Below are 12,828 nucleotides of genomic sequence, written 5' to 3'. Positions count from 1 at the left end.
TGTTGACTGAAGCAATTCTAATCTTACCCCTTGCCATTTATAACATTCTCTATTGACTTAAAAAAAAAATTGTTTACCATACCAAATGATTTCTATGCCATTACATGTATCTTACCCCAGTGAACCAGCCATACCCCCTGAAGAACCCCCCTGCCCACCCCCACCCTACCTAGCGGCAAAAAAGGTCAGAAGATCCTTGTGCTGCCTCCTGCATGATGCTGCTTCCCACCACCACCCATCAAACTCCATTTTGCCAAAACCAAAAAAGAAAAAGTTCAGTATGTCAAATATCCAAATATTTCAGCTTTAAGAGTCCTTATGGCCCGAGACTCCTGATATCTCTCGTAGAAAATCTTGAGCTCGTATCTCCGAAGAGAAGACCCTTGTATTTCCCCGGTGGATAACCTTAAGCCGGGCATGGCTCAATAAATACACTTCACAGCCAACCTTTAAAAAAGGAGAGATAAGTTGGCAAAGCCTCCACCTCCTTTCGACCGTTGCATGGCAAAAGTCAGGCCAGACAATAAAGGAGTGGCCCTCCGCTGAGCGCCTTGCTTCCGGGCGTGCTTTGTCAAAAACTGCTTGTGGTAGCAGAAAATTGCCCAGAAAAATTAGTATTGCTCTGGGTTTATTATCCCCTTCCGTTCGGCCCTTCTTTTCTTCACCATGAGCGGGAAGCGATGTACTCCCGAATCCCAATCCCAATGTGAGAGTTCGGGAAAGCCGTCCTTCAGCAATCGAAGCACAAACCCTCGGATGTCTTCCCCCTCTGCATTTTCCGGAATGCCCAGTAGCCTTAGATTATTAAGCCTTTGGCGGTTCTTAAAATCTTCTAGCTTCCACATGACCTCCGTCATCCTTGTTTTGTTCGATGTTACTTGTTGGGTAATATTCTCTGCTCCTGTTTCTAGTGTCAACACTCGATCTTTCAGAACCGTTGTTCTTTCCGCTATTGGATGACGTTAGGGTAGATAGATTGCTCTCTCCTTGAGTAGTAGCATCAGGAGTCGGTCCATCATCAATATCAAAGTGCGAGGTAGAATATTCCCATTGTAATTGCCCTGAGTGGCTTTGATCAGAATCAGATTGAGATGCGCCCAGGTTTTTCTTCCCCCTTTGATCTTGCTCCACCGCCGCTTTTGAGTGCTAGGGTTAGAGAAGGAACTGTCTGAATCCACCTCCTCAACCAGAGAAACCTCATCACCGCTAGTGCTACCACTAACATTGGAAGGTTCAGAGTCCTCATTGAGGGAAAATAATGTATCGCCACCTTCAGGGGTTCCTGCTGATAAATGCAGTGCCAGAGGCGGTCTAGAGTTAGCACCTAATCCGTCCTTAGAGACCTGCTCCAGATCTTTCCCCCCTTGTTCTCCCACTTAGCCACTTGTCTCCACATTTTGGGATTCCCCTTGTGTAGTTGCCTGTGTGGTGGCCCCTTGGTCTAAATTTATGAGAAGAGAGGGCACCAGTGCCGTACTTACAATTGTCGAGGCTGCAAGACCCTCACCGCTTGCCGCCGTTATGTGTTGAGTCTCGGTGACACTATTAGTGGCACTATTGGTGATACTGTTGGTGATGTTATCTGCGGCACTTCCAACAGCTCCAACGCGCTGATCGCCTCTCACCTGGCTCTTCGCCTGAATCTTCCCTCGGCCCGAGAACATTCCCGGAATCACCTGCAGTTTAACTGACACAGCGCTCTCCTCACTTGGACGCTGATCCCGTGCTTCGCTTCCTGCCGTTGCGGGTGTAGCGTCTCCCGTCTTCTTTCCACCAGGAACCCCTCGGCTCGCCGGGAGGCCGTGCTGACTTGTGGCCGCTTCAACTCTGTTGCCTGTCGCCCTGGTGTCTCCACGGCCCCACTGAGACTTGGGAGCCCTTGGCGACATGTTGCCTCGTTGCGGGTGGCGGCCCTGGAAGCCCGCAGCCGAAAGTGCCCTTACTGCAGTCCGGATTAGGAGGTAAACTAAAATGCTCACTTTGCCGTATGGACGCTCCAGTGCTCGCCTCAGCCCATATACCGAACAGTGTCTGGCCATTGCATGTTATCTAATACTCTCTCGCCGGTGTCATCTCTGAATTTCCCCGGGAGTCAGATGGGTGGTGAATCGCAAACTCTCACGCAGCCGCCATCTTGCCCCTCCTACTTTCAATGGAAAGATTTTGAAATAAAAAAAGAAGCTGATATCTTTGCTGGTCGGTAAAGGGCAACTTCTGAAGACAATTTTCAAGATAAGAAATTGTTGCCTGCTCCTAATTCCTAGTGACAATCATGGGGCTCCTTTGAAAGAGATAGTTTTCAAAATTATCATGATCGTTGGGGTAGAGCCTCAAAACACTTCGAATCGGTCTCTTCATATTGGTTGGTAACTATTGAGGATGAGCACCGTGTGATTATGAGGATCACAGCTCACCCCCTACCCCATTAGCACAATTTCTGTTTGCTAGTCCTTAATTTCAGTTTAAACCTCTGAATAAGACACACATTCAAAGAATAAACCAGCAAACAGAAAAAGAGAACAGACTTTAAGAAAAGTGCAATTTTTTCACAAATAGTACAACGTTTAACCACAACCATATTTTAGGTTCCGTTAAATATCAAACCAACCAGGTAAAAAATAAAAACAGGTCAAAACATTTTCAATTGTGAGATTATCAGCCTCATAAATTCTTTAATAAAGAACAGTCTGGTGTCCACAGATACGCCTTTGATGGTGAAAGTAAAGAAAACTTAACTGACACAAATAAACTGACAAGATAGCGGTAGTTTAGGCTTCCATGGTGTCCCTTAAAGTCCATAAACTCTACGGGTATATTTTAAACATTCCAGGATCCTTCTTTCAACACCACCTTTTATTATCCTAAAAGGCAAGTAACTTATAGACAATCTGATTCTCTTACTATATGCCATGTAACATTAGAACTGTTTATGTTGGTGGGAAAACCTCTCTGTATGAAATTAGCTTGTTGTGCCGCAGAAGGGACAATAGCAGTGATAGTGACTTCTACCATAGCCAGAACCACATCGATACTAACAGGAGCCTACTAAGAGCCACACGATCTGACCAAAGTAACCACAACAGGAGTTGCAAGAGAAGCTGGGACCTTGGCAGTGATAGCAACTCCCATCACAGCTGTGACTCCTGTAATGATCACAGATAGCAGCATGACATGGACAGCAGCTGCACTGACCAGAGCTGATACCATAGAAAATATCACAGTTACTACCAAGCCATAGACAATAGCAGCAACAGCAGCTTTAAAAGCACCCTACCATGACAGGGACAGCAACAACAGCTGCAGTAGCAAAACCAGTGACCACACTTGTAACCACAACACAGAAAACTTAATTGATGAGAGCTAGTACATTAGCAGATATAACAGCAGCAACCACCGCAGTGACCACTGTCACCACTACAGCCGTGACCACAGTTTCAGCCTCAACAGAAACAATGGGATCAAACACAAATGCCACCACAGCACATCAACATAAGTGAAAAAGCTTCTGCCACAGCAGTAACTATAAGAGCCCCAACAATAGCCACTACAGCTGTAATTTCAACCCCCACCACTGGAGGATAGTAAAAGATACAAAGACACTAAATGACTACAACAGTGATGACCACTTCTGCCACATCAATGGCCACTGCTGCCACCATTGTAGGGCCAACAGAAACATCCTCAACTGTACCAACAGTGCTGCCAGCACATCTTGGACCGCAGCAGCAATCACAGCAGGAGCTACAGCAACAATCCAATGTACCGCGATGGTAGAGACCATAGCTGCATCATTTGCACTGACAACAGCAACAATCACAGCTGCCACTGTAGCAGGAGCAACAACAGCTGCTATCATAGAAGGGACGACAACAACAGCTGTAATGAATACTACTGTGAACACAACAGGGATCACAAAAGCAAAACACTACAGCTCCCATGGCATGAACAACAACCGCAGCAGCTACAACAGCTGCAGGTAATACAGGGTAAACCGCAGTGATCACAGGTGTTGACTCACCAGTCACAAAAGCAGGAACAATAGCATCAACAACAGTTGCCACTGCAGTAGCTGCAAGCAAGGCAAGGACCAAAGCATAGACACCAGTTGCCACCATGACAGGAGCCAAGCATTGATGAGAACTGTACTGGAAGTAGAGACCACAGCTGCCACCATTGCATCAACAATAGCAATGACAATAGCTTCTGCAAGAGCAGGGAACACCGCATTAGTAAGAAGAGCTGTGCTCAAAGCCACCACTACGGTAGCAAGCATAGCAGGGACCAAACAAGTGACAGAAGCTTCTACCACAACGGGAACTACAAGAACAACTCCAGCTGACACAGTGACAGGAGCAGCAGCTGTAACAACATCTGCCACCGTAACAGTGGCCACAGTAGCAACTACAGATGTAACAATTTCAGGGTCTAATTTAGCAATCATCAGGCACACCAGGAGCAATGACAGGAGCCATCAAAGCAGGGATAAAAGCAATGACTACCGTTGTAACTGCAGAGGGTAGCTGCTTCTACAGCCAGGCCGATGGCAGCCCGCAGCAGCCATTAAAGATAAGCAACATCTGCCACTGCACCAGTATAAGCTGTAATCACATCAGGGACTACAGTAGCAACCAAACCTACCACCACAACAGGGAACAGGGCAACAACCGATGACTGCAACCACAGCAACAATAGGAGGAGCGGTAAAAGCTGATGGCGCAGCTGGGGACACAGCATCACCATGGCAAAGAAAACCAGAGCAATCACAGCCAGCTGCAGAACAGTAGGTACCACACTAGCAGCTAGTCCTGCAAACCGCATCAGGGAATATAGTTGCCAATATGGCAGGCACAAAAGTAGCAATAAGAGCCACCAGCTAGGCAGGGACATCAGCAGTGAATTGTAACAGCAGGAAGCAACCGCTTCAGAAATAGCTGCCACCACAGTAATTAGTCATACCCACAACAGCCACAATAGCAACAGCAGGTGCCGGGGCAGCAGCAACAGTATAGATTACAGCAGCCACCATAGTTTGAATCATAGCAGTGATTACAGCCACAACAGGAGCCACAGTATTAGCCAGAACTCTAACCATGACAACAGCGGCAACAGTTACTTCTACCACAGTTTGGGCCACAGCTACCACGACCGTATCAGCAGCAGCAACGATAGTTGCAAGCACAGCAAAAATCACTGCGGTGACAACAGAGTCTATCATAGCTGCAACAACAGCACAATAGTAACCTGAGCTGTAACTTCTGCAATGACAGCAGCTGCCACGATGGCATGGACAACAGTAACTTTCAGCACAGCACGGTCAAGGCAGTAAAGCTGCTGACAGCACTGTGAGGACCACAGCAGCAACCACAGATCGTACTACAGCAGCAGCCACATCTGCCATCACTAGGGGAATAAAAGCTTTCACAGTAGTAGTGATCACAGCTGCCACTACACCAGCGTCACTGCTGTCAACATGACAGGCAAAAATAGCTAACAGCAATAACATTGACAACAATTGTAACCATAATAGGGACAACAGCAAAAACAGCTGCCACAACAGGAGTAACCACAAAAGTGATATCAGTCGTCCGCACGGAAGGGACAACAACTGCAGCTAATAGCAAGACAGGGACAACTGTAGTGACCAAAATTGAAACTGCTAATAAAAACAGCAAAGGCATGAGTGGATGAAGGCTTACATTAATTTCAGCTGCAGGTAATTACACTGGACCATATTCCAGTCAGTCATTTGTTTTTCTGTCTGTGTCACAACACAGAAAGGCACCACCAGCCCATATGCCTTGGTTCTGCTACAAAAGGAACAGTCCACCCCAAACTGCTAAGCCATGTTCCCTTTGAATGGGAATACCATCAATCCCAGCATATTTCGGCTCCAACTCTTGAGTAAGCCAATGCAGTATATAAAAGTGGCTGGATTTTATGATGATTAAGTGTGATTTCAGTTTTAATAAGAAATCAGTTGTCGGCTGTTGCTAGTAGGGTTTTTACTGTATGTGTAGTGGATGATGACACATGGTTTGGTGTAAGAGGACATCATTAATGATATCTGGGCATCTTCAGTGATATGTGGATGTGAACAGTGGACATTCTGTTCTGGAGCTTTTCTTCCTCATGGCAATTTATGCAATCCAGGGTTTTGTAAAGGGCTGTCAGGCCATTTGTTTGCCAGAAAGTCTTGAAGTTGCTTGGCATTAAGGTTGAACAGAGTGAGTGTTTGGGCCAAGGTTTGAGTTTTAGAACTTTCCTTCGAAGACTGGAATTGTGTTGAGCCATGGGATGTGTTGTAGTGAAGGAAGGAGTGAACTAGATAATTGTATGTTGAGAAGGTTTGGCACAGGCTAAAAGTCAGTGTAAAGTTAGAGTGCTTGAGACTGGTGAAGGCAAGGACTGTTGATGTTGAAAACCTCATGTAATGGTGTGTGTCTCTTATTCTCTGCATGGATAAAGGCTGATTGCCAATTTCAATTGAAATATATAGTGCTAATGTTGTAAAATCAATTGCTTTGTTAAGGTTGTCTGAAGTAACATGATGGATGTTTTTTTATTTTTATTTGGGTATTCAAGAAATTTTTAGCTTTTAAAGGTTCACGTGTTCATGGAATAAGGCCTTTACTAGGTTTATGGTCAAAGGGTTGCCCTAACAGAAGAGTAACATTGTAGGTCGGGTTGATTGAAAAACCATATTTGCCTGGGACAAAATTTCAAGCAAGGCTCTACATCTGTTGGTCATTTAGTCAATAGTCATGTCCTAGAGCGCCTGTTATTGATGCAGCTAATTCATGGGTGGCCTACATTGTGAAGAAATATCTATTGCAAGCTCATCACTAAAAGAACCAGCGTGAATTTAGTTCTCAGCAATGCCACTGCAGGTGCATTCCAGAGACCTGTGCATCTTGAGGAGCAGCATGATCGTGACTACCTGTAAATATAATGCATTGACATTAATTAATTAATGGGCTAATGCTCGGTCTGGACAGATTGTGTCATAGAACATTTAGAGCAAATTGTTTATTGACCGGCGTTTCTTGTATTTCCAGGCACAGGGCCGAATATTTGGAAAGCTGAAAGAGGAAAACTTCTTTAATCCAAAAGAAGAGGTTAAACTCGAAGCTCACATCAAGGTGCCTTCATCTGCTGCTGGCCGAGTAATCGGGAAGGGTGGGAAAACGGTATGTTGCACATGATTTCTTTTTTTTTTTTAAATATCCAAGTTCCGAACCTGCTTCTTGTAGCCTACTCGCATTCCCACTTTAGAACTGCAGTGCTAACTCAAATCACTAGAAAAACCAAAAAGTTAGTTATCAAATATTAATACACCATATAAAGAAGCAGACAAGACTAAATAATATTTAGATTTACCCAAAAAAATGTTCAATGTACATGCACAGCAATGTTAGATTTATCAAAATGTGTCCTTTCTCACCTCTGATAAGGGGGTCTTTTGTCTTTTAGCACTTGATTTGATAGATTTCACTGGCACTGTGGGAGCGACTTGATTGCCTCCCCTCATGATTTATTAATTCAGAAATCTTTGCACGTGGTCTAAAATGGCAACATTTTATTCTATATGATTCTTTAAGGTTTGAGGGACTGTATGCCAAGCGGTGGTTATGGAGGTTAACAAATGACCATTCCTAAAATATCCAGAATGTCAACAGATATGCACCAGTTTCTCTGTAGAATGAAAAAATGCACCTGCTCCTCTTTTACAGCTACTCATGTGTTACTGTTGGGAAGTAATCGTTTATTCCACAAGACCCAGGTAATGGAGCAGGTTAATACATTCTTTGTGAGAAGTCTCTATCGTAACTTCCCCTGGTTCAGAAAAGTGTGGCGAGTTTGGGTGAGAAACCACAGCCAATTCGCTTGTGTTTTACTGCACATTATAGCACCTTACAAAGCCTGACACCAAGGTAAATTATTTGGGTGTGATAGTTAGGACCCATTTTGAGTTTTGCCTGCAAAAATGGGGTCGGCCTTTTGCCTCCTAATTTTCTGCCACTTGTATCTCCACAATCATACTCCTACAATAATAGGGAAGTAAGAAATTCCAAGATAGCTAGAATTCTACCAGCAAATGAGAATACATTTTTAAACCCTCAGCTGACTACCAACATAATAGATAGATTTTGGCTCTTTGTTTGTAGGTGAAGAAGCACCATTACATAGAAAAAAGATTCCAAATGTACTACCTCTATGTACACCCATTGAAATCCGTCTCTTCAGCTGAAATAAAGAGTATCATTTCCAGTCAAGAATAATGTGAAATTTGCAAAATCAGAGTTCTGGTCTAATCTGGCTCCAGAAATCATCCTCCTAAAAGCAGATGTTCGAGGCATATGAGCTGCAGATTACACACTTGTGCATAAATCGCCATCTGGTGTTGGGCCCGAATATTTGCAGTTATTTTTCCTCTTGGAAAGTCTTTGGCAGTCACGAGGTCGGTGACTCCTCCTTTGGACCGTATTGCGCATGGGCTTCGGCTCCATCCTCAGATTGTTTTTTTCCGCCATCGGGCTCGGATGTAATCTTCGCGCTCCGGTTCCAAACAGCTTCCAGTTCGACGATCGACGCGCAATCCTCCCCCCAAATTCGCGGTATTGTTTCGATCGCGATCTCCCCACTCGACGCGCCTCTCATCGGCAACACCTTCGGTTCCAGTCGTCGACGGCGGCCTTCGGGCTTACCCAAGCTCCGGTCCTGGCTAATGAAAAGGACTCCATTTAAAAAGTGCCCTCGATGTGGGTCCAAATTCCCCCACACCGATCTCCACGAGGTGTGCAATCTCTGCCTCTCCCCTGAACACGAGGCTCGAGACTGTCCGGCGTGTAAATCCTTCCGGTCCAAGAAAACTATTCGGGACCAAAGAGCCAGAAGAACCATGGCACACTTCTCGACGGCGATCCCGGACGACATCTTCGGCGTCGACGCTCCAGAACAACACACCGACGAGGGACTTGTCAGCGCATCCGAAGCCGACGATTCAGATGTGGAGGACATCACTCCAGCACAGAGGGTCGTGAAACTAATCTACCCCCCCCCCCCCCCCCCCCCCACACACCCTCACCGGCACCGAAAAAGGCTTCGGTCACACCTTCGTGCCTAAGCAAGACCAAAGACTCTGCTTCCCACACCGCACCTTCGGGACCGGTATAGAAGCCAATTAAGCCTTCGGGCGGCTCGGGCTCGAGCCAGCCCACCGTTGGAGCCGATAGACACTCTTCGGCACCGAAAAAGAAACCGGCCTCCATCTCGACACCGAGCCCCACACCTAAACACTCTGGGTCGAGACCCAGCTCCTCGGCACCGACCCCATCTTCGGTACCGACAAAAGCACACAAGGCCACTGGCACCGACACTTCGAAGCCGAAATCCATCTCGGCACCTACTAAACAATCGGTGCTTTCCAAGCATGGTTCCAAACAACGAACCAACACCGATAAACCTAAGAAACCAACGGCCCCGACGCCTTTGGCGCCGACGGACCAACCAGCCTCTCCAGAACTATTCGCACCGGATCCCTTACAAAAAACACTAACTAAGGATCCCAAAACTGGACATTTGATGCTCTCTATCAAAAAGAGACAGTTAGAGAAACCTGCTCCGCCTCCACCTCCAAAAAGGAAGGACTCTGCTACCTCCCCTTTCAGACTACCTTCCCCACCTCCACCACCTCCTCCACCTTCCCCTCCTCCACCTCCTCCACCTTCTCCACCCCCACCTCATCATTCCCCGATCCTCATCCCCGGATGATTATGATCGAGGGGATCCATATGATGACATAGGGGATGTGCCCCAAGATATACCTACAGGGGACCCCACTCCCACAGGATCCCCAGACCCATGGGATGATTATAATATCCCTAACGTCCCACAAGACGATCTTTACCCTTCCAGACCTTCTCCACCAGAAGACTCCTTGGGGTTCAACCATTTACTGCAAAGGGCGGCACACTACCACGGGGTAGATCTCCATACCGACCCCGTGGAGGAGTATTTCCTCCTAGATACGTTTGACACCACACATAGGACTACCTCAATATTGCCTATGCTCAAGGGAGTTATAAAACATGCGCCGGAGATCTTTAAGGACCCAGTCAGGGCCAGGGTCATTAACCCGTGCATTGAAAAGAAATATAAAGCCGCCCCAACAGATCCCTCCTACATCACAGGGCCAGCGCCACTAGATTCCCTGGTAGTATCCACAGCACGGAAAAGGGCCAACTCCCAGGCGTCAGGCGACGCACCACCACCTGACAAAGAGTCTAAACTCTTGGACGCATCAGGCAAGCGTACTGCATCTCAAGCGGCCAATATATGGCGTATCACCAATACACAAGCACTACTAGCGAGGTATGACAGGGCCCATTATGACGAGTTAGAAGCCATAATGCACCATCTCCCTGATAAATACAAAGCTAGGGCCAATGAGCTAATTCAGGAGGGCAAAACAATTACTAATACCTCCATACGTTGTGCCTTAGATGCAGCAGACACAGCCTCTAGGGCCATCAATACTAGTGTCCTCCTCCGTCGCCATGCCTGGCTAAGGATATCAGGTTTTAAACCGGAGGTACAAGCCTCCATCTTCAACCATCCCTTTGACCAGGAACATTTGTTTGGCCCAATAGTGGATGAAGCCCTAGAGAAAATGAAAAAGGACACTGACACGGCTAAATCCATGGGAGCCTTACAATCTCACCCTCCCAGACGCTCCTTTCGCCGCTCTTCCTTTCGGAGCACATCCAGAGGCTACTCCTCAGACACCGCTTCCACTTCATACAAATCCCCTACTCAGTCCACCTTTACAAGGGGTTACCAAAGAGGCGGCTACAGGGGCAACAATAACAAAGGCAGAGGCAAAACAAACACCGCCCGCTCTGCCACCGCGCCTACCCAATGACTTTCCTCCACTTCCCCCAGACCATCCCACTCCAGTCGGGGCAGGCTCCAACATTTCCTTCTGGTCTGGACTACCATCACCTCAGACAAATGGGTAACACAAATAATTCGGTCAGGCTACTCCCTAGAACTAATATCTACCCCCCCAAACACTCCACCCAGACAACGCCCAATGTCACCAGAACATCTACTGCTACTCAAGCAGGAGGTAATCTCCCTCCTAGACAAAAAGGCAATAGAACACGTTCCTACCAACCAACAAAATATGGGGTCAACTCCCTATATTTTCTCATATCAAAAAGGGACGAGACTCTACGGCCCATCCTAGACCTTCGGCCCCTAAACAAATACATACACTCAGACCATTTTCATATGGTGACGCTTCAGCAGGTACTTCCGCTGCTTTCCCAAAACGACTTCCTCACGACTTTGGACCTAAAAGACGCTTATTTCCACATTCCAGTGCACAACGCTCACAGGCAGTACCTCAGATTTGTAGTGGACGGCCAACACTACCAATTCAAAGTGCTCCCGTTCGGAGTCACAACCGCACCATGAGTATTCACCAAGTGCTTAGCAGTGGTGGCAGCACATCTGCGAAGACAACACATTCATGTCTTCCCATACCTAGACGACTGGTTCATAAAAGCCAGTTCATACAATCAGTGTGTACAACACACACACACCACGATCCAGCTACTTCACCAGCTGGGCTTCACGGTAAACCTCAAAGTCCCATCTACAACCATCCCTCATAAAACAATATCTAGGTGCCACTATAGACACCTCAAAAGCGCTCGCCTACCCCAATCCTGCCAGGATTGCAAGCATTCAGGCTCTACGCGCAAAATTCATAGCACAACACTCCCTTCCAGCTCGGGTGTTTATGCAACTAATAGGGATGATGGCCTCTTGCATCTTCATAGTACCTCACGCAAGACTCCAGATGCGTCCTCTCCAAGAGTGCTTAGCGCGCCAATGGAACCAGGCCCAGGGTCAATTAACAGATCTGATGTTGGTAGACGGTCGCACCCATCGCTCTCTGCAGTGGTGGACCACCACAAACCTTTCCACAGGTCGACCGTTTCTGGGCCTGGTTCCCCAGATAGTACTAACCACAGACGCATCGCTCTCCGGCTGGGGAGCTCATCTATTACATCTCACCGTGCAGGGCACATGGACACCTCAACAAAAGTTACTCCACATCAACCATCTGGAGTTACTAGCGATCTTCTTAGCCCTAAAATCTTTTCAAACACAGATTTCAGGCAAGGCAGTCCTAATCCGCACAGACAACATGACAGCCATGTACTATATTCAAAAACAAGGTGGCACACACTCTCCACAGCTCTCTCAGCTAGCACAGAGCATATGGAGATGGGCCATACCCCCAGAAAATCTTTCTCCTAGCTCAGCATGTCCCAGGAGCCCAAAACACTATAGCAGATCTGCTCAGATGACAAACACAACAAATCCACGAGTGGGAACTCCACCCACAAGTTCTACACCCGTACTTTGAGATGTGGGGGCATCCACAGATAGACCTCTTCGCCACCCACGAAAACACCAAATGCCCAAGCTTCGCCGCCAGATATCCACACCCATTGTCCAAAGGAAATGCAATATGGATGAACTGGTCAGGCAGATTTGCATACGCTTTTCCGCCTCTCCCACTCATTCCACTAGTGGTGCGCAAACTACAGCAACACTCCCTCACACTGATCCTAGTAGCTCCAACTTGGGCCAGACAACCGTGGTACACCACACTGCTGGAACTATCTGTAGTACCGCACCAAAAATTACGCCTCTCTCCACACCTCTTAACCCAGAACCATGGAGAGATCAGACACCCGGACCCAGCTCAGCTCAACCTTGCGATCTGGCTCCTGAAGTCCTAGAATTCGGTTA

The 12,828-nt window shown here is 47.1% G+C and overlaps 1 protein-coding gene across 1 annotated transcript in view; it reads left to right on the top strand.

The window, feature by feature from the left end:
• IGF2BP2 (insulin like growth factor 2 mRNA binding protein 2) overlaps window positions 1–12,828 on the top strand; it is a 380,650-nt gene that overhangs the window by 296,512 nt on the left and 71,310 nt on the right. Inside the window, exon 14 of the mRNA XM_085648719.1 lies at window positions 7,056–7,187. Within this exon, the coding sequence (XP_085504845.1) occupies window positions 7,056–7,187 (132 nt within the window). The remainder of the gene's footprint in view (window positions 1–7,055; window positions 7,188–12,828) is intronic.

This window comes from Triturus cristatus, chromosome 3_2, assembly GCF_964204655.1.
Source record: "Triturus cristatus chromosome 3_2, aTriCri1.1, whole genome shotgun sequence".
In the NCBI taxonomy this organism is placed as follows: Eukaryota; Metazoa; Chordata; class Amphibia; order Caudata; family Salamandridae; genus Triturus; species Triturus cristatus.
This window is presented reverse-complemented; position numbering and strand designations above follow the sequence as displayed.